The 24,120-nt window shown below is 64.7% G+C and overlaps 6 protein-coding genes across 18 annotated transcripts; 3 read left to right on the top strand and 3 right to left on the bottom strand.

Moving 5' to 3' along the window:
* Positions 1 to 61: 61 nt before the first annotated feature.
* YKT6 (YKT6 vesicular SNARE protein) lies at positions 62 to 3,936 on the bottom strand. 2 transcript variants are annotated; one of them, XM_085509971.1, is made up of 8 exons: positions 3,696 to 3,936; positions 2,432 to 2,543; positions 1,934 to 2,016; positions 1,475 to 1,575; positions 1,287 to 1,391; positions 1,151 to 1,216; positions 967 to 1,068; positions 62 to 783 (listed from the first exon to the last, which is right to left on the bottom strand). In XM_085509971.1, the coding sequence occupies exons 1-8, from the start codon at positions 3,934 to 3,936 to the stop codon at positions 748 to 750; spliced, it is 846 nt and encodes a 281-aa protein (XP_085366097.1). In that variant the 3' UTR covers positions 62 to 747. The 2 variants fall into 2 exon arrangements, with proteins under 2 accessions (XP_085366097.1, XP_015738470.1); XM_015882984.3 differs by lacking the exon at positions 3,696 to 3,936 and adding an exon at positions 2,906 to 2,963.
* GCK (glucokinase) lies at positions 3,926 to 8,866 on the top strand. Of its 2 annotated transcripts, none has more exons than XM_032448883.2 (10): positions 3,926 to 4,056; positions 5,004 to 5,166; positions 5,251 to 5,405; positions 5,646 to 5,765; positions 5,833 to 5,928; positions 6,492 to 6,591; positions 6,675 to 6,848; positions 6,939 to 7,094; positions 7,437 to 7,670; positions 7,829 to 8,866. In XM_032448883.2, the coding sequence occupies exons 1-10, from the start codon at positions 4,012 to 4,014 to the stop codon at positions 7,864 to 7,866; spliced, it is 1,281 nt and encodes a 426-aa protein (XP_032304774.2). In that variant the 5' UTR covers positions 3,926 to 4,011; the 3' UTR covers positions 7,867 to 8,866. The 2 variants fall into 2 exon arrangements, with proteins under 2 accessions (XP_032304774.2, XP_015738465.2); XM_015882979.3 differs by having other exon boundaries at positions 6,675 to 6,858.
* Positions 8,857 to 10,235, bottom strand: LOC107323667 (antimicrobial peptide NK-lysin). 3 transcript variants are annotated; one of them, XM_085509972.1, is made up of 4 exons: positions 10,063 to 10,235; positions 9,496 to 9,602; positions 9,282 to 9,383; positions 8,857 to 9,193 (listed from the first exon to the last, which is right to left on the bottom strand). In XM_085509972.1, the coding sequence occupies exons 1-4, from the start codon at positions 10,064 to 10,066 to the stop codon at positions 9,029 to 9,031; spliced, it is 378 nt and encodes a 125-aa protein (XP_085366098.1). In that variant the 5' UTR covers positions 10,067 to 10,235; the 3' UTR covers positions 8,857 to 9,028. The 3 variants fall into 3 exon arrangements, with proteins under 3 accessions (XP_085366098.1, XP_085366099.1, XP_015738471.2); XM_085509973.1 differs by having other exon boundaries at positions 10,074 to 10,235; XM_015882985.3 differs by lacking the exon at positions 10,063 to 10,235 and adding an exon at positions 9,854 to 9,906.
* A 106-nt stretch (positions 10,236 to 10,341) lies between these two features.
* POLD2 (DNA polymerase delta 2, accessory subunit) lies at positions 10,342 to 13,539 on the top strand. Of its 4 annotated transcripts, none has more exons than XM_015882983.3 (11): positions 10,342 to 10,446; positions 10,772 to 10,992; positions 11,510 to 11,631; positions 11,786 to 11,909; positions 11,983 to 12,097; positions 12,211 to 12,409; positions 12,494 to 12,574; positions 12,645 to 12,802; positions 12,896 to 13,023; positions 13,099 to 13,200; positions 13,270 to 13,539. In XM_015882983.3, the coding sequence occupies exons 2-11, from the start codon at positions 10,779 to 10,781 to the stop codon at positions 13,422 to 13,424; spliced, it is 1,398 nt and encodes a 465-aa protein (XP_015738469.2). In that variant the 5' UTR covers positions 10,342 to 10,446; positions 10,772 to 10,778; the 3' UTR covers positions 13,425 to 13,539. The 4 variants fall into 4 exon arrangements, with proteins under 4 accessions (XP_015738469.2, XP_032304778.2, XP_085366094.1 ...); XM_032448887.2 differs by having other exon boundaries at positions 10,342 to 10,458; XM_085509968.1 differs by having other exon boundaries at positions 10,342 to 10,488.
* On the bottom strand, positions 13,503 to 20,163 carry AEBP1 (AE binding protein 1). 2 transcript variants are annotated; one of them, XM_015882974.3, is made up of 21 exons: positions 19,816 to 20,163; positions 18,963 to 19,418; positions 18,790 to 18,861; positions 18,564 to 18,635; positions 18,394 to 18,483; positions 17,894 to 17,983; positions 17,715 to 17,801; positions 17,509 to 17,586; positions 17,368 to 17,442; positions 17,184 to 17,293; positions 16,831 to 16,970; positions 16,664 to 16,748; positions 16,443 to 16,587; positions 16,281 to 16,369; positions 16,087 to 16,210; positions 15,470 to 15,666; positions 15,214 to 15,393; positions 14,791 to 15,133; positions 14,523 to 14,662; positions 14,344 to 14,443; positions 13,503 to 14,273 (listed from the first exon to the last, which is right to left on the bottom strand). In XM_015882974.3, the coding sequence occupies exons 1-21, from the start codon at positions 20,036 to 20,038 to the stop codon at positions 13,723 to 13,725; spliced, it is 3,447 nt and encodes a 1,148-aa protein (XP_015738460.2). In that variant the 5' UTR covers positions 20,039 to 20,163; the 3' UTR covers positions 13,503 to 13,722. The 2 variants fall into 2 exon arrangements, with proteins under 2 accessions (XP_015738460.2, XP_015738461.2); XM_015882975.3 differs by having other exon boundaries at positions 18,790 to 18,858; positions 19,816 to 20,136.
* Positions 20,164 to 21,202: 1,039 nt separating this feature from the next.
* CAPG (capping actin protein, gelsolin like) lies at positions 21,203 to 24,076 on the top strand. 5 transcript variants are annotated; one of them, XM_015883045.2, is made up of 9 exons: positions 21,203 to 21,283; positions 21,624 to 21,722; positions 21,796 to 21,968; positions 22,037 to 22,191; positions 22,355 to 22,522; positions 22,851 to 23,090; positions 23,343 to 23,475; positions 23,543 to 23,631; positions 23,705 to 24,076. In XM_015883045.2, the coding sequence occupies exons 2-9, from the start codon at positions 21,700 to 21,702 to the stop codon at positions 23,768 to 23,770; spliced, it is 1,047 nt and encodes a 348-aa protein (XP_015738531.2). In that variant the 5' UTR covers positions 21,203 to 21,283; positions 21,624 to 21,699; the 3' UTR covers positions 23,771 to 24,076. The 5 variants fall into 5 exon arrangements, with proteins under 5 accessions (XP_015738531.2, XP_085366090.1, XP_085366089.1 ...); XM_085509964.1 differs by having other exon boundaries at positions 21,228 to 21,370; XM_085509963.1 differs by having other exon boundaries at positions 21,231 to 21,469.
* Positions 24,077 to 24,120: the final 44 nt, after the last annotated feature.

Below are 24,120 nucleotides of genomic sequence, written 5' to 3'. Positions count from 1 at the left end.
ACCCCCCATTTCTGCCCCCCAGCCCCACATCCCGCCCCCAGACCCGCAAGCAGAGCTGAGATACAACCGCCAAAGACTTTATCGGCCACGGGTGGTGGCACAGAAACAACAGCAACACCGACCACACGACAGTCCCGAGAGAAAGCTCTGCCCATCCCAAGGGGGGGCTGGAGGCTGAGACCCCCCCTGGCTGCAATGGGGCAGAGTGAGGAGCCCCACGCCCGTCCCAGCCGGTTCCCCATGTCCCAGACCTGTCCCCATGGGACGGGCAGTTACTGGGGGCTCAGACCCGTCCCAAAGGTGGCCGCCCCCACCAGCACCATTGACACAGGGCACAGGGTCCTGGCAGTGCCGCGTCCCTTCGGTGCCGCCCCGTCCCCACGGCCCCTGGTTCTGCTGGAGGAAGGGGACAGAACACAGCACTGACCCCCCCAACCTGCCGCAGACCAGAGCAGCTCATCTCCCCCCCCACCCCCCGCAGCAGCCCCATAAAACCCCCCATTTCCCGCACAGCCCCAGGCCCTGCGGGGGGGGCGGCTCCTCTCTCCCCATCCCACGGCCGAGGCACTCGCTGGTGTGACAGGCGTCATGGCGGGCACGGCGCTCCCCAGTTTGGGGCCCAGTTTGTGGGTAAGGCTGCGGCACGGCCCGGGAGCCCGTGGGTTCTGCTGTCAGTCCTGGGAGCAGCCAAGATCCGAATGGGAGTGAAGGCCCCGGTGGGTGCAGCAGGAGACCCCCGGCTCCGGGTCACATAATCTCACAGCACGAGTTCTGCTTTCGGGCCTGCAAAGGGGGGAGGAAACGGGCTGAGCTCCCTGCACACACGTGGGGTGACCTCGGCCCTACGGCTCGTGGCCACGCTCCAAAACCACAGAGCGAGGATCAGCTCTTGGAGGGGCTGAGCAGCTCCATGGTCACACTGGGAAGCTGAGCTGCTCACAGCCCATGGGAGCAAAGCACACTCACGGTTTTGTAGAAGGCTTTGGACTGCACCCCCAGCACCTCCGACTTGGACACCAGGTCATCCAGCTTCTCCCCTCGCTCCAGCAGCGACTCCATGGTGTTGTGCTGCCCAAAGGAAGCGGAGCTGATGGCACCGCGCTCCCAGGGATGGAGGGGGGGAGCGGGGACGGCGGCGCCGGCAGCTCACCAGGATGATTTTGGTCTCGTCCAGCTCCGCCTGCACCCTGGTCATGGGGTCGGCATCGCGGGGGTTCTGGGATGGGACACACAGCGTCAGCACGGCAGCAGCACACGCAGCACAGCGGGAAGCACAGCCCCCATACCTGGTATTTGCTGAGGTATCCATCCAGGGCTGAGTAGTTGATGGTGGACGGAGACCCCGAGGGCCACTCTGCTCTGCTCACCTGCCTGCTGAACTCCTCCAGCACCTGCACAGGACACAGCGGGGTTTGTGTCAGCCCTATAGGCAGCCCATGGAGGTGACCCACACGTCCTGCCCCACACGACTCACCTTGTCCAGCAACGTGAAGCACACCCGTGACGGGTATTCATTGTCGGCAATCACCACCCCAGCCAGTCCATCAGCGCGCACGTACACGTGGCACAGGTAATCTGGGCACACAGGGGGGGCAGGGGGGTCCAGAGCCCCTCAGTGCTCAGAGCTCAGCCCCCCTCAGTGCCCCAGGAGGGAGCTCAGCCCCATAGAACGGGGATGGCTCTGGGGCTGGACCCCGCTCTGCCCCCCAACCTCCTGCCTGGAGCAGGGAGGGGAGCTGTGGTGTGACCATGGGCAGCTCCCCCTGCTTCCCCTGCTCACCTTGTTCCCCTGCTCCCCTTGTTCCCCTGCTCCCCTTGTTCCCCTGCTCCCCTTGTTCCCCTGCTCCCCTTGTTCCCCTGCTCCCCTTGTTCCCCTGCTCCCCTTGTTCCCCTGCTCCCCTTGTTCCCCTGCTCACCTTGTTCCCCTGCTCACCTTGCTCCTTGACCGAGGCCCTGCTGCCCAGCTCCGAGCGCTCCACGATCAGTTGGCTGGTGAAGGTCATGAATTCCTGCACGCTGGGAGCACAAACCGCAGCTTCTTTAATGTTCTTTTACCTCAAAACTTTTCCCCTCCATGGCTGCAGGTGCAGAAGCCGAAGCCCCCAAAGCTCCAACAAACCCCCACAGCCGTTAATTGGGGCGTTAATTAATTGTGAGCAATTCCAACAGCCCAACAGTGACATTCACAGCACACAGAGCTCCCAGGGCTGAACCAACCGGTACCAAGTGGGGTGTCATTAGTGACAGGGTTTAATTAGAGCGAGGGGTGGGGTGTAATGAGATGGATGGGGGGCGGCTGTAATTAGAGTGAGGGGCTGGTTGTAATTAGAGCGAGGGGCTGGTTGTAATGGGCTGGATGGGGCTGGCTGTGATGATCTGGCCGGGGCTGTGACTCTGTGTGTGTTAATGGCCACACGGGGCCGGTTCTGACCTGGATCTCTGGAAGAAGTTGAACGTGGTCACGTCGTGGGCGGCTTTGAGCAGCTGCACGCGGGGCTCGGCCTTGTACAGCACGGTCAGACTGAACAGCCTCATGGCGGCACCTGGGCACCGGGAACAACGGGGGGACAACGGAACAGCAGTGAGAGATCGGCGAGATGAAACCGGGACCAACGGGACCAACGGGGCACAACGGGAGCCCATTGGGCACAACGGGCCCAAACGGAACCGCATCGGGACCCACCGGGAACTCACCGAGCGGCCATTGGGACCCAACGGGGCACAACGGGACCGAACCGGGACCCGCTGAGACCCCACGGGGCACAACGGAACCACAACGGAACCCACCGGGACCCACCGGGACCGCAACGGGACCCGCTCAGACCCCACGGGGCACAACGGAACCGAACCGGGACCCACCGGGACCCACGTCCCCCCCCCCCCCCCATCGCCCCCCGCCCGGTACCGGCGCTTTGGACTGTTCGGAACCGACGGCGGAGGGAGTGATCCCCACCCGGAAGTAGAACGGCGACGGCCGGAAGTGACCCCAACGCCGGTCACTGCCACGGAGCCACACCCGCCCTGCGCAGGCGCCACCCTCGCCCCGCCCACGTTTTGTCTTTCAGCCAATGAGAGAGAGACAGGATGGATGGCCACGCCCACCCGCCGCGTCGGAGCGGGGAGAGCCAATCAGCGCCTCGATGACGTCATGGGTGAGCCAAGAAAAGGGCGGGACTCTGCGTTGTGGGCGGGGCTTCGTCCGCGGGGGGCGGGGCCTAAAGTGATTGTGGGCGTGGCCTGTAGCGATGGGGGCGGGGCTTAACGGGGCGTAGCCGATTGTGGGCGGGGCTTCCGAGCCGTGGGCACGTGTGGGCGGGGCTGTTCTATGGGCCCCCTATGGGGCAGCATCACCCCATAGAACAGACCCGTTATGGGGCAGCATCACCCTATAGAACCCCATAGAACAGACCCCTATGGGGCAGCATCACCCCATAGAACAGACCCCTATGGGGCAGCATCACCCTATAGAACCCCATAGAACAGACCCCTATGGGGCAGCATCACCCCATAGAACAGCTCCCTATGGGGCAGCATCACCCCATAGAACCCCATAGAACAGACCCGTTATGGGGCAGCCCCCGTGCCCCCCCTCCCGTCCCCGCTGTGGGACCCTCATGTCGGTCCCGTGTTGCCGCTCGGTGGGTCCCACTCGTGGCTGCCCCCGTTGCCGTGGTCCGTCCCCGTCGCCCCGTCACCTTTGTCACGGAGCCGCGGTCTCCATGGTGCCGTTGAAGAGCTGGCGGCCGTGACCAGGACACCGAGTGGTTGCCGTGACGACTGACGGGCCCACGGGCTCCTCACCGCCCCGCGGGGCCGCCGGCAGAGCGGGACGGAGCGCGGGCACCCCGCAGCCCCAGGGGCCGCCCCGGGATGTGGGGAGCCGGGCCCGAACCCTCCTGAGCCCGCGGCCGAGGGGGGGGAGCGGGGCCGCCCCATGAGCTAAAGGCGGAGATCCGGGCGGGGGGCACGTGGGGGGGCAGCGCCGTCCAGCCCACACCGACGGCTGCCCCCATGTTGGACCACAGGAGCAGGATGGAGAGCTGGCGGCACGAGAAGGTGAGCTCCAGCACCAGAACCCCACAACCCCATGGCCACGTTGATACATGGCCCCATTAACGTGTGGCCCCATTAACGTGTGGCCCCGTGGCCCCGTGGCTGGGCCCTTATGTGGCCATACGATGGGGCTGAGGTGCTGGGAGGTCGGGCTGTGGGTGCTGAACATCAGGCATCACATGGGACACGTGGGATCCAGCCCCAGGAAGAGCCCAGTGGGACCCTGCGTCCTGCGCTGGTGTTGGGTGGGAAGGGGCAGACCCCAGAGCACAGCAAAGCCCCACATTGGGAGCATGGAGCCTGGGGGGGGTGGCAGGAGGGCAGGGGGCTGCACGTGGGGCACCATCAGCTGCACTTCACCTTGGGGTGCTCCTCACCATGGGGCCGTGGTGCTGTTTCCCCATGGGGGGGTTTGGGGCTGAGACCCCAGAGTTGTACCCACGGGGCTTCAGTGCTGGGGTGGGCATGGAGGGGTGGGGGGGATTCAGCGTGGAGCAGTGGTGCTCAGTGGGGTGGGGAGCTCTGTGTCACCCCAAAGGTGCTATGGGGTCACCTTGAGGGCCCCATTGGGATCACCCCAAAGGTTCTGTTAGGGCCAGGGTTAGGGTTAGGGCTAGGGTTGGGGTTAGGGTTGGGGTTAGGGTTGGGGTTAGGCTCTGTTGGGGTCACCCCAAAGGCTCCATCGGTTCGTCCCTTTGCAAAGCAGTAACAGCAGGAAAACAGCCCCAGCGCTGCAGCCTTGGGCCTGCTGACTAATGAGGCCTTAATGCAGCCAGCACAGCTGCTGCGGGGCCGCAGCGTGGCAGGGGGAAAACAGCAGGGACGGCGGTGGGGGGGGAGGTTGGGATCCCCTGGGTTGGGGTCCCCTGGGTTGGGGTCCTTTGGGTTGGGGTCCTTTGGGTCCTCAGCACTCATTGCCGGGGGTCCCGCGGCCCCGGGGGTCCGTGCAGGTGGAGCAGATCCTGTCCGAGTTCCGGCTGAAGGAGGAGGACCTGCGGAAGGTGATGCAGCGCATGCAGAAGGAGATGGACCGCGGGCTGAAGCTGGCGACGCACGAGGAGGCGTCGGTGAAGATGCTGCCCACATACGTGCGCTCGACGCCGGAGGGGTCGGGTAAGGAGCTGTGGGGCTGAGCCCCCCCGTGCTGCGGAGCCGTGGGGTGGCAGCAGCTGCCCCACGTGTCCCCACGCGCTGCAGAGGTCGGGGATTTCCTCTCGCTGGACCTGGGCGGCACCAACTTCCGCGTGATGCTGGTGAAGGTGGGTGAGGGCGAGGAGGGGCAGTGGAAGGTGAAGACGAAGCACCAGATGTACTCCATCCCCGAGGACGCCATGACGGGGACGGCTGAGATGGTGAGCGGGGCCAAGGGGTCCTGAGTGCAAAGGGAAGGGGGGTGTCCCCAGTGTGTGTCCGTGTGGGGACAGTGAGGGTCTGGGGATGGAGCGGTGGGACGTGGGGGTGAGGTGGCACTGGGGACAGGGAATGGGACATGGTGGGTTGGGGGGCAGGGAGGTGGGGATGTGGCAGTGCTGGTGATGGGGGCTGGGGCTGCAGCTGGGGGCACCGCAGTGACATCCCTCCTTTGTCCCCAGCTCTTTGACTACATCTCGGGGTGCATCTCCGACTTCCTGGACAAGCACCAGATGAAGCACAAAAAGCTGCCCCTGGGCTTCACCTTCTCCTTCCCCGTGCGGCACGAGGACATCGACAAGGTGAGGGGACATTGGGGCGGGGGGACACGGTGCCACCGCGACCCACACCCACCGTGCTGCCCCCCAGGGCATCCTGCTGAACTGGACCAAGGGCTTCAAGGCCTCGGGAGCGGAGGGGAACAACGTGGTGGGGCTGCTGCGGGACGCCATCAAACGGCGTGGGGTGAGACGTGCCCCCAGCCCCACTGTCACCGTCTGTGTCCCCACCCTGGGTCTGCAGTGTGTCCCCATCCCATATCCCCCATCACTGTGTGTCCCCATCCCATATCCCCCATCACTGTGTGTCCCCATCCCACACCCACCATCACTGTGTGTCCCCATCCCATATCCCCCATCACTGTGTGCCCCCATCCCATATCCCCCATCACTGTGTGCCCCCATCCCATATCCCCCATCACTGTGTGTCCCCATCCCGTACCCACCATCACTGTGTGCCCCCATCCCATATCCCCCATCACTGTGTGCCCCCATCCCGTACCCACCATCACTGTGTGTCCCCATCCCATATCCCCCATCACTGTGTGCCCCCATCCCATATCCCCCATCACTGTGTGCCCCCATCCCATATCCCCCATCACTGTGTGCCCCCATCCCATATCCCCCATCACTGTGTGTCCCCATCCCATATCCCCCATCACTGTGTGCCCCCATCCCGTACCCACCATCACTGTGTGTCCCCATCCCGTACCCACCATCACTGCATTTCCCCTGCCCCCCCTGGTGCAGGACTTCGAGATGGACGTGGTGGCCATGGTGAACGACACTGTTGCCACCATGATCTCCTGCTACTACGAGGACCACAGCTGCGAGGTCGGCATGATTGTGGGTAAGGGGCTGCAGGGTCACAGCAGGGGGACACCGGGGGGCACGGGGCGACCCCAGGCCCCAAAGCTGCCCCCCAACCCTCAGGGACGGGCTGCAACGCCTGCTACATGGAGGAGATGCACAACGTGGAGCTGGTGGAGGGCGACGAGGGCCGCATGTGTGTGAACACGGAGTGGGGCGCGTTCGGGGCGTCGGGGGAGCTGGACGAGTTCCTGCTGGAGTACGACCGCGTGGTGGACGAGACCTCGCTTAACCCCGGTCAGCAGCTGTAAGGAGTGGGGCATGGCGGCTCCTTCCCGTGGGGTGTGGGGCGGGGGGAGCGGGGCCTTGACACTGCGCCATCCCCAGCTACGAGAAGATCATCGGGGGCAAATACATGGGGGAGATCGTGCGGCTGGTGCTGCTGCGGCTGGTGGACGAGAACCTGCTGTTCAGTGGGCAGAGCTGCGAGAAGCTCAAGACACGCGGAGCCTTCGAGACGCGCTTTGTGTCACAGGTGGAGAGGTACGAGGGGGCATGGGGGTCCCTCACGGTGCCTCATATCAGCGGGTGCCCCCCATCCCCTCTCCCCAGCTGCCCCATGTGGGGTCCTGCGTTCCATCGCCCCATGGCAGCGATCTGCAGCCAACCCTTATTGGGGTTCCAAAGCCATTTCTCAACCCCTCATTTCCTCACACTAGACACTGAGCTCCCCTGCCCCATCCCTGTATCCTGTGTCCCCCATTGGGGTCCCCTGCCCCATCCCTGTATCCTGTGTCCCCCATTGGGGTCCCCTGCCCCATCCCTGTATCCTGTGTCCCCCATTGGGGTCCCCTGCCCCATCCCCACACCTCTGTCCCATTGCAGCGATTCAGGCGACCGCAAGCAGATCTACAACATCCTCACAGCCTTCGGGCTGCTGCCCTCGGGGTCGGACTGCGACATCGTGCGCATGGTGTGTGAGAGCGTGTCCACTCGCGCTGCCCAGATGTGCTCGGCTGGGCTGGCCGGGGTCATCAACCGCATGCGGGAGAGCCGCAGCCAGGAGACCCTCAAGATCACGGTGGGGGTGGACGGCTCAGTCTACAAACTGCACCCCAGGTGAGACCATGGGGAGGCGTCATCCCCTCACCTTAACCCTAACCATAACCCTAATCCTTACCCTAATGCTAACCCTATCCGTATCAGTGGCCCTAACCACAACCATACCCCTCATCCTAACCCTACTCCCACCCCAAACCTTCCTCCTCCCCCTGCAGCTTCAAGGACCGTTTCCACGCCACGGTTCGGCAGCTGACCCCCGGCTGCGACATCACCTTCATCCAGTCGGAGGAGGGCAGCGGGCGCGGGGCCGCGCTCATCTCGGCCGTGGCCTGCAAGATGGCGTGTATGATGGGGCAGTGAGACGCGCCCAGGAGCCGGGACCGATGTGGGAAGGGCTTGGATGGCGCCGGGACGGTGCCGGGGCTCCCCAATAAATGGGGTCGGCGTGGACTTCTCCTTCGGGAACGCTGTCCCAGCGCTGCTCTGTGTGGCCGCTCTGTATGGTCCCCTCCCCGAGACCCCCGGGTCATTCTGCAGACAAGGATGGAGCGCTGGGGGAGCCGTGGTCCCACCCGTGGGGCAGCACCTGGTGACCCCAAACCCGACGGCCCCCCACAAGTCAGCATCCCCACCCCGCTCGGTTCTGGCGGTCACAGCCCCATGGTGACATGTGCCACTACTTGCCGCCGTGTGGAGCTCAGAGCAATCATCGTGGGGCCAACAGCTGGGGACCCCACTCATAATCCCATGGGGGCTGTAGGGGCACCTTGGGGTCTGGGGCTCCCTGCCGTGCACAGGCAGATGGAGCCCCGTGGGGGTGAGGACACCCTGGGGGTATGGGGCTGCCGAGTGGCACCCCACAGTATGGGGACCCCCTGGGGGCAGGGGGACATCGGGGGGCACCCTGGGGTCATGGCACACAGCCCCTGCCGTGGGGTCCTGTGCTCTGCCTGGTCCCGTTGGCTGCAGGATGCCCTGTGCTCTCATGGGCCGTGACCACAGAAAGGATCTGCTGTGCTCTGACTGCCTGGGAGCGACACAACGGGACCCACTGGGCTCAGCTTGTCCCCCATCACTGCGTCCCCTCCATCCCACCATCCCAAACCCCCACGTCCCCACAGGGTCCTCGTCCCTGAGCTCGCTGTGCACCCGCCCCCATAGCCCCAGCACTGAGGTTCCCACATGGCAGCCCCCCCATCTCCAGAGCCCCCGTGTGCCCCCGCAGCCAAATAAAACCCAAATCGAAGGGGCAATGAGATGAGCAGCTTTATTGCGTGGGAATGGGGTGCAGGTTAAGGCTGGGACGGGGCTGTATATCTGCATTGTGGGGTCTGCACACAGGATGTGGGGCTGTGGCACAGGATGTGGGGCTGCAGCACAGGATGTGGGGCACAGGATGTGGGCTCTGGCCGCGCTCAGCCCTTGCACAGCCCCAGGGTGGTGCACACAGAGCGGGGATCGCTGTCGTCCTGCAGCGCGTCGCTCAGCTGCTGCCGGAGCTTCTTCCCCAGCTGCCTGCAGATCCCCTTCAGGATTCTCTTTGTACCGCAGACCTGGTCGAGTGCTGTGCCAATGGCCTCCTGTGGGTCCCGGCCCCAGGGTGTTAGTGGGGCTGCAGCCACTGGCCCCCCGACCCTGCCAGGACCCCCCACTCACAGCCCCACTCACCTCATCGGGGTCGTCACCAACGATCTTCTGCAGCTTCTTCACCAGCTTGATGCAGGCGCTGCATTTCATCTTGCCTGGTCCCATTGCGTCCCCTTCATCCCACTGTGGGCACAGCACAGACCCTCAGAGCGCTGCCACCCACCCTCCCGCCCCACGCTCCAACCCTACGCGGGGCTGCCCCACAACGTGCCCCACAACCAGGGCGCATCCTCACCACGGCCGAGCCGTCCTGCAGCAGCTGCCATTGCTGCTCCCAGGGGCTCCCAGCAGCCACGTCCCGTTGGTCATCGTGGGGCGGCTCAGTCACCACCACCTGCAACACTGGAGATGGAAGGGGTCACCACGCTGCCCCATAGCAACCTCCGGCCCCATCGCACACCCCCATCCCCCCTGACCCCATGTCCCCACACAGACCCCTTCCCCACGTCCCCATATCCACCTCCTCTATATCCCCATATCCACCTCCATGTCCCCATATCCACCTCCATGTCCTTATATCCACCACCTCCATGTCCCCCCCTGACCCCACAGCCCCCGTTCCCATCCCATGTCCCCCCATATCCGCCCCATACCGGCCCCCATTGCCATCATGACGATGATCGCAGCCGCCATGTCGCCCCGTAGCGCAGCTCAGCGCGTCCCACCCGCCTTTATAACCCCGCGGTGGGGCCGAACGAGCCACTCAGCGTGAAGGAAACACAACGAGGCCTTAAAATGGGCACGGACCGAGCGCTTCGCCCCACACCCCCGCCCCACAGCTCCCACATCTCACACATCTCACACATCTCACACCTCCGCCCCGCTCGTCACGGCGGTGTCACTGTGGCGGTGTCGCTGTGGCGGTGTCACTGTGGCGGTGTCACTGTGGCGGTGTCGCTGTGGGCACGGCGGCTCCATGTCCCTGCTCAGCCCGTGACGCCATGTTGGTTTGTTGCCCGCAGGTCACGTGGTCCCGCCGCTCACCCCGCGGGCCGTGGGACCCAGGACCAGGCCTCGCAGTCACCATGGCAACAGCGGTCAGCATGGCGCCGCCGCTCTGACGTCACTTCCGCCGCGCGGCTTCGCCGCTTCCGCTCCCCGTGTTGGCGCCACTCGGTGCCCCCCCCGGCGCGACACGGGCCGTGTGCAGACGGCCGTCACCACGTGACCTCTGACCTCTGACCCCGTACGGCACCGTGTGGGAACCGGATGTGGGGGGGGCGGTCCGGTACCGGGGGTGATTTATGGGGGTCCGGTACCGGGGGGCTGGGGGGGGAGTCTGGGTAACGGGGGCAGTTGGGAGGGTCACGTGGTCACAGTGCGGGTAACGGGGGCAACCGGGGGGGGAGGGGTCGTGAGAGGGGACCGGGGGGTCACGTGTCACCGGTGGGGGGGGGATTCGGTACCGGTGGTCACGTGGGGTGTTACTCGGTACCGGTGGTCACGTGGGGTGTTACTCGGTGTGGTTCCGGGTCCCATCCCGGTGTCCCTGACCCCCCGTTTCCCCCCAGCCCCGCCATGTTCCCTCCGGTCCCGGTCCCGGTTCAGTCCCTTCTGTCCGCTCCGTCCGCCGCCCCCGCCCCGTTCCCCCGCTCGCTCAGCTCCGTGTCGGACCGTTCCGCTCCGTTCCGCCTGGGGGAGCGCAGCTTCGCCCGGCAATACGCGCATCTGTACAGCACGAGGCTGCTGGGCATGAGGCCCCGCCTGGAGCGGCGGGCACGGAGCCGATGGGGTGAGACCCCCCCCGAGACCCCCAGCCCCGTTATCGCCCCGTTACCTCCCCCCGGTGCCCCCCCCATCCCGTCCCATCCCCCCACTGTCCCACCGCTCATTTCTGGGCTCTGCTTCTCATTTGGGAACACTGACCCCCCCCATGCACACAGTGGGGCTGCAGCTGGATGGAGCTCCGGGTTCAGCTGCTTCCTGTCCCCAGGCAGCCACGTACGTGGCCACATACCCACATACCCACATACTCACATTCCTAACGTTGCTGGTGCCGTGCCCAGCCCCCATCACCCCCCCTGTCCCCCCGTCCCCTCTCACTCATCCTCGTCCTTCCCACCCCAAACCCCAGCATGGTGACACACCCCGGGGTCACCCTTACACCCTTCCATGGCTGCTTTCCCAGCACTGTGGGATGAGGGGTTTGCTCTGGAGGCCTGGAAGTTCCATGGGGGTGTTTTGTGGAGCAGCCTCAGCACGGTGCCAGCGATGTGTCATGGTTTTGTTTGAACCTCCCGGCCCCGCAGGTGACGATGTGCTGCTGCGGAAGCTGTGTGAGCTGCAGACAGGGGAGCGGTGCTGCGTGGTGGGGACGCTGTTCAAGGCCATGCGGCTGCAGCCCTCCATCCTGCAGGAGATCAATGAGGAGGTAGGGCTGAGCACCCCCCCCCCCCTCCCCGCCGCTTCCTCCTTGGCCGCCGTGCTGGCTGCGCACTAAGTGAAAGCAGCTGGAGAGCAGCCCCAGCACAGGCCGTGAGCCTCACTGAACCGGGGGTCTCGCTCTCGTCCTCCCCACCCGCCAGCACAACCTGGTGCCGCAGCCCCCCCTGGCCAAGTACGTGGACCCGTCGGACGAGCTGGTGCTGGAGGACGAGCTGCAGCGCATCAAGCTGACGGGGAACATCGAGGCGTCGAGGCTGGTGACAGGTAGGGGACGGCAGTGGGGCGGTGGTGGCCCAGATGGAGATGGTGAGGCTGAGTGTCCCCCCACCCGCTGCAGGCACCGTGTTGGCTGTGTACGGCCACGAGCAGGAGGATGGGAAGTTCCTGGTGGAGGAGCACTGCTTTGCCCACCTGCCCCCTCAGCTGCCGTGGTGCGGTCCCAGCACCGATAGGTGAGTTCCTGTTGTGTCCCCACTGTGTCTCCACGCGGCCCTGGGAGCCATTCATCCCATCCATCCTGAGGGACACGATGGGGACTGCAGTCCTCTGCCTGCCCCCCGCCCAGGTTTGTGCTGCTGGCGTCAGGGCTGGGGCTGGGCAGCGGCAGCGGCGAGTCCCTGCTGGGCACACAGCTGCTGGTGGACGCGGTGACGGGGCAGCTGGGTGCTGAGGGCCAGCAGAGCTGCGCTGCTCTCATCTCCCGCGTCCTGCTGGCCGGGAACCTTCTGAGCCAGAGCACACAGAGCCGGGACAGCCTGCACAAGGTATGGGGAGAGTGGGGGGGGCTGGTAGGTGGGAGGGAGGGATGGAGAGAGATCGTGCTCCTCACAGCATCCTCACCGCCGCAGGCCAAGTATTTGACCAAGAAAACACAGGCTGCCAGCGTGGAGGCGGTGAAGATGCTGGATGAGATCCTGCTGCAGTTCTGTGTGAGTGCCTGGGCTGGCAGAGCGGCTCCCGCAGCCCCTCAGGCCCCCAACAGCTTCACTCTGCCTGCAGAGCTCCGTGCCTGTGGACGTGATGCCCGGAGAGTTTGACCCCACCAACTACACGCTGCCGCAGCAGCCTCTGCACCGCTGCATGCTGCCCCTCTCCAGCGCCTACCCCACACTGCAGCTCGTCACCAACCCCTACCAGGCTGACATAGATGGCATCCGGTGAGGCACAGTGTCACCGAGGCTGGGATGCCGCTGGTGGCATGGGGTTCTGCTGCAGGTTGCACTGAATACAGATCCACCCTCAAAATACAGGTTTTTGGGGACGTCAGGGCAAAACATCAGCGATATCTTCAAGTACAGCAGCCTGGACGACTACCTGGAGATCCTGGAGTGGACGCTGCTGGCGGGACACATCAGCCCCACGGCCCCCGACACGCTGGGTAAGGGGGTGCGGGGTCCCGGTGCCACACAGTGGGGTGCTGGTTTGGGTTCCCCAGCTCACTCTGCTCCTGCAGGCTGCTACCCCTTCTACAACTCAGATCCCTTCATCCTCACCGACTGCCCACACGTCTACTTCTGCGGCAACGCGCCCAAGTTCCAGTCCAAGCTGCTGACCGGTGAGTCCCCGCTGCTGCCTGTCCCCGTCCCCGTCCCCATTCATGCTGTGACGCCTGCCTGTCCCGCAGGGGAGGATGGGCAGCGGGTGCTGCTGGTGGCAGTTCCAGCCTTCAGTGCCACGCAGACCGCCTGCCTCATCAACCTGCGCGACCTCAGCTGCCAGCCCATCAGCTTCTCTGTCTTTGGAGCCGAGGACGACAGTGACATGGAGCTGGGGCAGTGACATGGAGGTAGGGCAGTGACAGCACAGACGTCACCTCATCCCCCTGCGGCGCGGTGCGGTGGGGAAGCGATGCGGTGCTGCTACCAATACAGCTTTGTTTATTTGTGTAACAAAACCACGCTAGGGCCCTGCCCTGCTTCCTCCATGCTGTCACAGTGTCACCACCAGCTGCCTGGGCACGGGGATGTGTGTGTGTGTGTGTGTGTGTGTGTGTATGTGCCCAGCCCAGGGGCTCCGGGAGCACGGCATGGTGCCCTCATGGAGCACCTGGAGGCAGGAGTGAGGGGACAGGCGTCCCCTAATCACCAAAGTTCACGGTGTAGGTCTCTGCAGTGGTGAAGGGCTGTGCCGTCCCTGTGCCCACATCCCACAGCTCCGTCACCGTCACCAGCTCGGTCACCAGCTCCGTTTCAGTCTCCATCTCCCAGGTGCCGGCTGTGGGTGGCTCCTGGCTCCACGGTGCGTACGTGGTGCTGCTGAACGGGCCGGGCAGTGCCGTGCTGGGCGGTGGGGCCGTGGGGCCGGCGGTGCTGGCGGTGCCGTTCAGTCGCCGCAGCCTCATCCGCTCACGGAGCCGCTGCCGGAGCCGCAGGCGCTGGCGCAGCCGCAGGCGCTCACGGAGCGTCATGGGGCGGCCGGGCACCACACGGCGGATGGGCCGGTTCCCGTTCATGGCCATGATCTCACGGATGCGCTTCCAGTTGGAGCGCGCCAGCACGAAGTTGCACTGGGTGGCCCCGATGTCGTAGAAGACGCTGCAGGTCTTGGTGCTGGGGTTGTAGCCCTCGGCCCGCGCCGACACGCGGTACTCACCCGGGTTCAGGATGCGCCAGTAGTCCCCACCGCTGGCTGTGGGCAGAGATGGGGTCAGGGGGTGAGGGACCATCCCTGTGCCACGACAGCCCACCCCACCTCCTACCTGTCCTGACGCTGTGCTTGATGCCGCCCACCACGATGGTGGCGTTGGCGATGGGCTCTCCCTGCTGGTCTGTCACCAAACCTTTGATCCCCCGGTGGGTCTGCACAGAAGGGGACGAGGGCAGCGCATGGGGACAAGGGGACGACCACCAGCTCCCGGCACCGGACCCCAGCTCCTACCTGCTCCATGAAGGTGAGCAGTGACTCTTTGTTGTTCTCCCACTCCTGCTGCAGCTCGCTCTCGTGGGGGAACTTGTCGCAGCCCAGGTAGACTGAGAGCTCCAGGCAGTTGGTGTGCAGGTAGCTGAAGTCATTCATGCCTGCCAAAATCCCAATGGGGCAAGAGCTGCACGTTACCTCCTCCTCAGCTCACTGTTGCAGTGGGATCCCTTAGGTGAGGACGGCCCTTAAGATGAGTCCAATGGCTGCCACCTCGATGCCCACTTACTGCCGGTGCGGGGCTTCCATTTGGCACCCTGCACGATGCCCATGGCCTCGGTGACATCCTGTGTGTGGCAGCCCCCGCGGAAGGTCTCGGTCATGGTGAGGTGTGCGGAGGCGTAGGAGATGGCCAGCCAGCGGAACACTGCGTGGTCGGGCGTCTCGTGCACCTCGGGCCGCTCGCCGTCCTCATCCTCGTCCTGTGGGCGCGGGGCTGCGGGGGTCTCGCTTTGGGGCCGCGCCGCGTCGAAGGGGAAGGAGACAAACTTCTCCCCGCCCTGCAGGTTGGCTCCCAGCACAAAGGGGTTCTTCTCCATCCAGGCCATGATGGCTCTGGTCTCCACGGCCACCTGGGGAGGGGACGCTTTGCCACCCGTGTGCCACCCGTCCCGTTGTGCCCCTGCCACACTCAGGGTGGGTGTGTGCTCACTGCGGCGTCCTCCTGCAGGTAGTGCTCTGGGATGGGGATGTGGTGGCTGGGGAAGCGATGTGGCACCAGCTGCCGCTCCTCGGCCGCCCACAGCGGCGACGTCAGGTCAGGGAAGTTCTCAAAGAGGTCGAAGCCCTCCTCGGTCCAGTGGCCCAGCGCCCAGTTGCCCAGCTCGGAGCCCTGAGGGAACCCCAGTGCCACCAACACCACCCCAGTGCCACCATCCCAGTGCCCCCCCGCAGCCCCCCGCTCTCACCGCCTCCCGTGCCAGCTCGTATCCGTCGGGGTTGAGCGAGGGCACGAGGTGGATGCGTGTCTCCGTGACCAGGCTGCGCACGCGGGGGTTGCCGTCCTGGTACTCCTTGCACAGGAACTGCATCAGCAGCAGCAGCAGCTCCCGGCCCAGCGCCTCGTTGCCGTGCAGCCCCGCAGTGTAGCGGAACTCGGGCTCTCCTGCAGGGATCATGGGGTACGGGGTGTGTGGGGTTGGGGTAAGGCACCCAGCCCTACCGCCTATGGGACAGCACAGCCACCACTAGGATCAGGGCCTGGGTTGGCTTTGGGGTCAGGGTTAGGGTTAGGGTCAGCTTTAGGACGAGGGTGAGGATTAGCTGTAGATTTAGGGTCATGGTTAAGGTTAGGACAGGCTTTAGGGCTAGAGTTAGCTTTAGGGTTAGGGTTAAGGTTAGAGCTAGGGTTAGTTTTAGGTTCAGGGTTAGGGTTAAGGTTAATGTCAGGGTAAGGCTTTGGCCATTGCTGCAGTGGGACAGGATTAGTGTTAGGGTTCCCATATGGCACAGGGTTCAGGGTATGGCAGCGACAGAACTCAGGTAGGGGCACGGCCACCTGCAGTGTCCCCACGCCCCCCCTCACCCGTCTCGTGCTCCCCCGGGTTGTCGGAGATCTCCATGGCGTAGATCTTCAGCCCCCGTGAGCTCTTGCCGATGTTGTAGATGCGGGTGATGGTGGGACACTCCTCGTTCACCACCTTCATCAGCTGCAGGGGAGGGGACAGGCGCTGGGATGCAGCGTGGGGACATGGCTGTGTATGGAGCCATCACACCCACCTGCCTCATGTCCTTGTAGCTGTGGTGTCGGAAATCCAGGTTGTCAGTCGACGTCACCTCGTTCTGCTGCGTGTAGTAACTGCTGACGGCTGTGGAGGACAGTGATGTGTCCATGGTGTCCTGGGGACCACCAGCCCCGTGTCCCCTCCCGGGGCCACTCACAGGACAGGGGGCAGCCCAGCACTTCCAGCCGCAGGCACAAGCTGCCGTTCCAGGTCTGCGGGTACACGCGGATGTAACGGGCCACCATGGGCTCGGGGAACTCGGTCAGCACTGGCGTGTCCTTGTCCACGTTGCCATAGAACTTCTGGGGACGGGGATGCAGCTCAGGGTGGCACAGTGTCCCCGTTGTGTCCCCCCCATCACCCCTTCCCCCCCCATACCATCTCCTCGTAGCCGTTGGTGTACATCACCCAGTTCTGGCTGTCATTGCTGAAGCCCACATAGAAGCTGGTGACGAAGTCATCGCTGTGGGAGGGATGAAGGGGACAGTGTGGGACCCCCGCAGGGCTGCCCCACAGCCCCCCCCCCCCACCCGCTGGCCCCGTACTGGATCTGGGAGTCGCGTCCCTGTGTGATGACTCCGGTGAACTTGGTGGTGCGACGCGTGTCCACCTCCAGCCAGTGGGAACGGCTGTCGTCCTCCGCACACCACGCGCCGTCAAAGAAATCGTCCTCATTGGGACCCACCTGGGGACAGTAAGGTACATGGATGGGGTGAGGGGGGACAGGGATGGGATGGGATGGGGATGGAGATGGAGATGGGATGGAGATGGGATAGGGACTGAGATAGCAATGGGGTGGGGATGGGATGGGGATGGGGACAGGAATGGGGACAGGACAGGGATGGGGATGGGATAGGGGTGAATGTTGATATAGGATGGGGATGGGATGAACACCCACCTGCATGTTGAGGCGGCCGCGCTGTGCACCCAGCCCATGGCGCAGCATGGAGGAGGCCAGGATCTGATCATCCTCCACACGATGGGACTCCATCCCGATGGGGGGACACTCTGTGGGGACAGGGGACGGGAAGGCCATGGCACTGCAGCGTAGTGGCCCTGACCACGGGGATGGGAACACTCACTCGTCTTCTCCTCTGGTGGTGCCCACTCGTCCTCATCTGGTTCCCATTTCTTCCCACCCGGCTTTTTGGGTTTTCCTAGAGAAAAGGGACACAGTGAAAGGGGCACGGGCTGGGCAGGGGCACAGGGTTGGGGTCACCCACCTTTGCTGTCCTGGCCTTTCTCCTCTGCCCACGGATCCTCCTCCTCCTCCTTGCTGCTTCCGCCCTTCTTGGGCTTCCCTGGTGGGAGAGCAGCCATCAGGGATGGGAACAGGGACAAAAAGGGGACAGACAGGGATGGGGATGGGATGGGGACAGGGACGAGGACAGGAACAGGATGGGGACAGGGCTGTGCCACTGCTTCTCACAGGGCTTCAACTTCTCATCTGTCTCCATCTCTTCCTCTTTCTCTGGCTGCTTCTTGGGCTTGGGAGGTGGGAGCAGCCCGTAGTCCACTGTGGAGTGGGGATGGGAGTGAGGGGCTGGGACCCCCCTGGAGCCCCACAGAGCCCCCTGGGAGCAGGGGATGGGTCCTGGGGTCACTCACTATCATCGTAGTCGGGTCGCTCCCAGCCCTCCTCGTAGTCACGCTCAGTCACAGGGCCAGGCAGTGGCACAGGGGGCTCCTTTGGTGTGGCTGGGGATGGCCAAAGGGTTTGGGGTGCCTATGGGGTCCCCTATGCCTCTGCAGGGTCACTGTGTCCCTATGGCATCTTCATGTCACTGTGAGGTCCCCCCTTACCCTACGGGGTCCTCACATCCCTGAAGTTCACATACCTTTATGGGGTCCCAATTCTCTGCAGGAACCCATATATTCCAGTGGGATGCTCATATACCATGGCATCCCTGTAACCCCCATGTGGGACCCTCTCTGTCCTCACAGGACCTCCACATCCCCATAGGTGACCCCTGCAGGACCACCATGCCTCCATGGGCCCCCTGCACCCCCCACTCACTGGGATGTCCCCGTACCCCCCCCACCCCTGGTGACCCCAAACCCCCCTCCCAGCACTGGGGTCACCCCTGTCCCTGTGTCCCCGCACTGACGCGTCGTTGCCTCCGGTTGGGGCCAGACCCGCTCGGGTTTCCTCCTGTTTGGGGGTTTGCGGGGCTTCTGCTGCCGCCGGATGTACTCAACTGGGGACAGAGGGGGACACAGACTGTGGGGCCATGAGGGATGGGACCCCACAGTGCCCCCGTGAGCCCCAGCACCGTACAGTCCTCGTAGTCCTCCCGCTCCAGCTGCTCGTTGTAGTCCAGTGTCGGCGGCTCCGGCTCCTCGGGGACCTCTGTGGGGTGACATGGGGACATGGGGCACAGAGGTCAGGGGAATGACATTAGGATGCAGGGAGGTGGCCCTGGAGATGAGGGACATGGCCCCAGGGCACAGGGAGGTGGCACTGAGACATGGAGGGGTGACAGGGGACGTGGGGTGGCACTCACCTGCCTCAGGCTCAGGGCTCTGATCCTCCCGGCCCCACTCCCAGCGCTGGGTCGGCCGCTCCTCCACCTCTTCTAGGATGGGGACACAGGGGACGCGAAGTATTGGGGTGGGACATGGGTGGCATTGAGCTCTGCCCCAAAGGACCCCACAGTGTGCCCCCCCCCCCACTCACCTCGGTCTCTGCCATCCTCCTCCTCCTTCTCCTCGGGGACCCACGGCTGCCCCACAGACAGAGATGTCCCTGGTCTGTCCTCACCCTGTGGGGGCTGTGGGGCTGTAGGGGGCTCCCAGGGGCTGTCGGGTGGCTGCGGTGGCCTCGTGTCCAGGGGCTTCTTGGTGGCCTTGGGGGGTTTCTCCTTGGGGGGCTTCTCCTTGGGGGGTTTCTCCTTGGGGGGTTTCTCCTTGGACTTTTTGGAGCCCTTGGGGGGCTTCTCAGAGCCTTTGGGGGGCTTCTCTTTGGGCTTCTTGGGGGGCTTCTCCCCATCAGCGTTCTTGTCCCTGTCCTTGTCCCTGTCCCTGTCCTTCTTGGAGCCCCGGTTTCTCTCTTTGGGTTTCTTGGTGGGTTTGGGTGCTTTGTCCTTCTTGGGTTTCTTGGGTTCCTCGGGCTCCATCAGCCGCTCTGGAGGTTCTGTGGGAGCAGGGCGGGATGGAGGCAGCCCCCAGCCACCCCAGTGCCCCCACTCGGTGCCCCCAGCCCTGCCCAGCGCTCCCAGTTCTGTTCATTTCAGTTCACCCCAACTCACCTCACACCCCCCGGTTCCCCCTGTGTCGTCCATCCCAGTGCTCTCATCTCGGTTCCCTTTATCCCATTTCCCTCCATCTCAGTGCCCTCGTTTCATCGCCCTCATCCCATTTACTCCCATCCCAGTTCCCCCAATGCCCCCAGTTCCCCTACTCCATTCTTCCCCCATCCCAGTGTCCCCATTCCAATTCCTCCCCAGTTCCAGCGCCCCACACTCCATCACCCCCATCCCATTGTGCCCACCCGATCACTCCCACCCCGTCACCCCCCGCCCCGCACTCACCGCCGTTCCCCGCTCCCCGCTCCCCGCCGGTCCCGGGCTGAGCTCCGAGCCGCCCATCGCTGCCGTCCGCTCCTTCAGCGCCGTCTCCGGGCGCCAGGAAACCGCGCAGAAACTCTTCGATCTCCGCGTCCGTCAGTGCGGGAGCGGCGGGGCTCGGCCCGGCCCCGGGCAGCGCCGGGAGCAGCAGCAGCAGCGGGAGCAGCGCGGCGGAACGGGGCGGCATCGCGGAACGGCACCGAGCGGAGCGGGACGGGACCGAGCGGAGCGGGACGGGACGGGATGGGATGGGATGGGATGGGACGGGACGGGACGGGATAAGGGGGGTGTACGGGGGAGGGGCGGCACCGCCCTGCGGGGGGACCGGCTCGGGCCGGAGCGGTACCGACGGCGTGGGACGGAGCTGCGATGGCATCGCTCTGATATTGCACTGATAGTGCACTGATAGTGTACTGATATTGCTGATATTGCGCTGATATTGCTCTGATATTGCTGATGTTGCACTGATAGTGCACTCGCGTTGCACTCATGCCACACTGGCATTGCATTGGCACTGCATTGGCATTTGCATTGCACTGACCCTGCACTGGGGTTGCACTGGTGCTGCCCTGGCATCGCATTGGCAGCAGCACTGCACAGCAACCAGCTGCACTGACGCTGCTCCGGACCGGGACTCCGTGGCACCGGCACCGCGTGGGATCGGTCACGGCGCTGTCACTGCCCTGGCTCAGGGCTCGGGACCCCCCTTGGTACCACCCAGCATCGCCCCCCCCCCCCATTATCCCCGTCCCGTGCCCCCGATCCCGCTGCGAGGCCCTGCAGGCTCCCCGGGCCCCACGGAGGCCGAGCCACGTGGCTGAGCCCCCCCCGCGCTCGTCACACGTGTGGCCCCCAGCCCAGCTGTGACTCAGCACCCAGACACGCTGTGGCGGGGGTGGCCGGCAAAGGGGGGCTGCCCTGTGGCAGCTACAGCTTCCCAGTTCCCCCCAGTTCCTCCCAGTTCCCCCCAGTTCCCCCCAGTTCCCCCCAGTTCCCCCCAGTTCACCCAATACTCCCCCAGTCCCCCGGTGTTCCTGGTCCCCCGAGCGTTGCCCCCCTCCCCACATTACAGCCCCCCCCCATTCAGCCCCATTCAGCAATCCCAGTACAGGACGTGACTCCAGTGCTGCTCCCCAACCACCAGCTACAATTCCCAGTGCACCCCCCGCTCCCAGCACAGCCCCCCCCATGACATCCCCCCCCGACCAGCAGCAACAGGGGCCTGGGACCCCCAGGAGCCCCATGTGATGCTGACTCCTGTTTGGGGGGGTCGTGTGCCAGCAGCCCCCCCCATGGCCACGTGCTCAGGGTGGGGGGTACATGCAGGGACAGGCCCACCCCCCCCATCCCCCCATCCACCCCCCCGGCGTCCACACCCTTTCCTGCTTGAGTCAGAGGCATCTGACTGCGGCTTCCGGGTGTCCCACGGCTGGTGGGGCGCCCGCCTGTTTGTCTGTGTGTCCGTCTGGGTGTCCTCCTGTCTGTCTGTCTGCTCACGGGGGTGTCCAGCTGTCAGGGGGTCCGTCCTTCTGCCTGTCGTTCTCCTGCTGCACTTGGCTGTACTTCCAGGTGTCCGTCTGTCCGTCTGTGTGACCCACAGGGGTGTCTGTCTGTCCAGGTGCCCATTCATTGGGGTGTCTGTCTGTCCGTTGGGGTGTCTGTGGTGGGGGTTGTGTCCGTCTGTCAGTTGTGGTGTCTGTTGGGGCGTCCATTTCTCCATCGGGTGTCTGTGGTGGGGGGTCTGACCTCACTTCTGTCTGTCTGTCCATCAGGGCATCCATCTCCCTGTTGTGGTGCCAGCCTGTCCTTCCAGCTGTCTGTCCATCCATCCACCGCCTCCCTGGCACCATGTACACAGCACTCCCCAAAAGGTCCCACACCCTCCAAACCCTCCCCGCCCCCCGTAGCCCCATAGACCCCATACCAACACCCCTCTCCCCGCAGCGGTTCCCCCTTTGGCCCCACACCCACCCGCCCTGGGCTGCACATCTGGCGCGTGGAGAAGCTGCGCCCGGTGCCGGTCCCTGAGAGCTCCTGGGGCATCTTCTATTCGGGGGACGCCTACCTGGTGCTGCACCTGGGGCCCGAGGAGCGAGCCCACCTGCACCTGTGGATCGGTGAGCACGGGGCGATGGGGCGATGGGGGGACGCGGGGGTCCCGCTGAGCTGTTGTTCCCCGCTGCAGGTCGGGAAGCGTCGCAGGATGAGCGGGGGGGCTGTGCCCTGCTGAGCACACAGCTGAATTCACTGCTGGGGGAGCGCCCCGTCACCCACCGCGAGGTGCAGGGCCACGAGTCCGATGAGTTCATGGGATACTTCCCCCGCGGCGTCACGTACCAGGTGTGGGGCTGGGCACCACCAGTCAGCAATGAGCATCACCAGTGGGCCATTGGGTGACACTAATGGGGTCTGGGCATCACCAGTGGCTCTTGGGCAGCCCTGATGTGCGCTGGGCATGGTGATGGTGCCGGCCATTGCTCAGTGTCCCCTGCGGTGCCGGCAGGACGGCGGGGTGGACTCTGCCTTCAAGTCACCGCGGCACAGCGCTGGTCCCGGCCCCGTGCGCCAGCTCTACCAGGTGAAGGGCCGCAGGAACATCCGGGCCACGGAGCGGGAGCTGAGCTGGGCCAGCTTCAACACTGGAGACTGCTTCATCCTCGACCTGGGAGAGGTGCGTGGCTGCATCAACCCCGTCCCTTCTCTGTCCCCCAGGTCCCTGGCTTGGTGTAAGAAGGGCAGCATGTCTGTGTGGTGTCCGTCTGTCTGCTGGGGTGTCCTTATGGTCATCAGGGCAGCTCTCCATCTATAGGAAGGCTGTCTGTCCTGATGGGTGTCTGTCCATCTGTTGGGGTGTCTGTCTATCAAAGCATCCATCTGTCCATAGCAGCGTCTGTTTGTTTTCCTGCCTGTCCACCTGCCCATTGGGGCGTCCATCCACTGGGATGTCTGTCTGTCCTCCTTGATGTCCACCACATTGCCACCTCAATCCTTGTCTCCAGACCATCTTCACGTGGTGCGGGGCGCAGTGCAATGTCCTGGAGCGCAGCCGGGCGCAGGAGTTGGCTGCAGCCATCCGTGATGGCGAGCGGGGTGGCAAAGCACGTCTGGAGACGGTGATGGATGGTGAGGAGCCCCCTGAGATGCTGCAGGTGCTGGGCCCAAAGCCCACCCTGATGGAGGGCAGCCCTGAGGAGGACGTGGCGGCCGATCACAGCGCGGGGACGGCTGTTCTGTACAAGGCAAGGCACGAGGGATGTGTGGGGCTGGGCATGGCTCAGGGACCCCCATGCAGGGGGCTGGTTGCCCCACAATGGGTCAGGTTGCCTAAAGCTCCATCAAACCTGGCCTGGGGCACCCGGGGCTTCCCTGTGGGCTCATAAGGGATGTGTGGATATGGCACTAAGGGGCAGGTTGTTGGTCAGACTTGGTGATGTAAAGGTCTTTCCCATCCTGGCACTGGCTGTGGGATGGGGGTGACACTGACCATCCAGGTGTCGGACGTGACGGGGCGCATGGACCTGAGCGAAGTGGCGCGGGGCTGCCCCTTCAACCAGAGCCTGCTGTGCCCCGATGACTGCTTCGTGCTGGACACGGGCTCCGGGGGGAAGGTCTACGTGTGGAAAGGTGCCCACGGATGGGGATGGGGAGGGCACAGGGCCACCCCATGCAGCACTGACAGCCCCATCCACAGGGCGTAAAGCCAACGAGCAGGAGCGGCAGGCGGCGCTCAGCGTGGCCGAGCAGACCATCACCCGCATGGGCTACTCGCCCCACACACAGGTGGGTGCAGGTGGGCTGGGGGGCGCAGGCCACGTCCTCCCACCCCCATCGTGTCCCCATCACCGTCCCACAGGTGGAAATCCTGCCCCAGGGCCGCGAGACGCCCCTTTTCAAGCAGTTCTTCAGCGGCTGGAAGTGAGGGGCACCGTGGGGACAAGGCAGGGACAGGTCACCATATTCCCCACTGCACCTCCATCCCTGTGCCAGCTCCAAGCACAGCCCAGCCCTGCTCCATCACCCCACCCCCATCATCCCCGAGGTCATGCCATCCCCACGCCACCTCCCTCTCCAACCCCATTCCGTGCCATCCCTGCTCAGTGCCATCCCCATGCTTCAGCACGTGCCATCCCCAGGCCTACGCTGCCATGCCACATCCCTGCCATCATCGCCATGCCTGCATGCCACCCTCACGCTGCACAAATAAAGGCATGATGCGAACGCTGCACCGAAATACCACCAATGGCACAGAAACCCTCACCCATGGTCTGT

This window comes from Coturnix japonica, chromosome 10 (genome assembly GCF_054131305.1).
Source record: "Coturnix japonica strain WE chromosome 10, WE-NBRP24, whole genome shotgun sequence".
In the NCBI taxonomy this organism is placed as follows: domain Eukaryota; kingdom Metazoa; phylum Chordata; class Aves; order Galliformes; family Phasianidae; genus Coturnix; species Coturnix japonica.
This window is presented reverse-complemented; position numbering and strand designations above follow the sequence as displayed.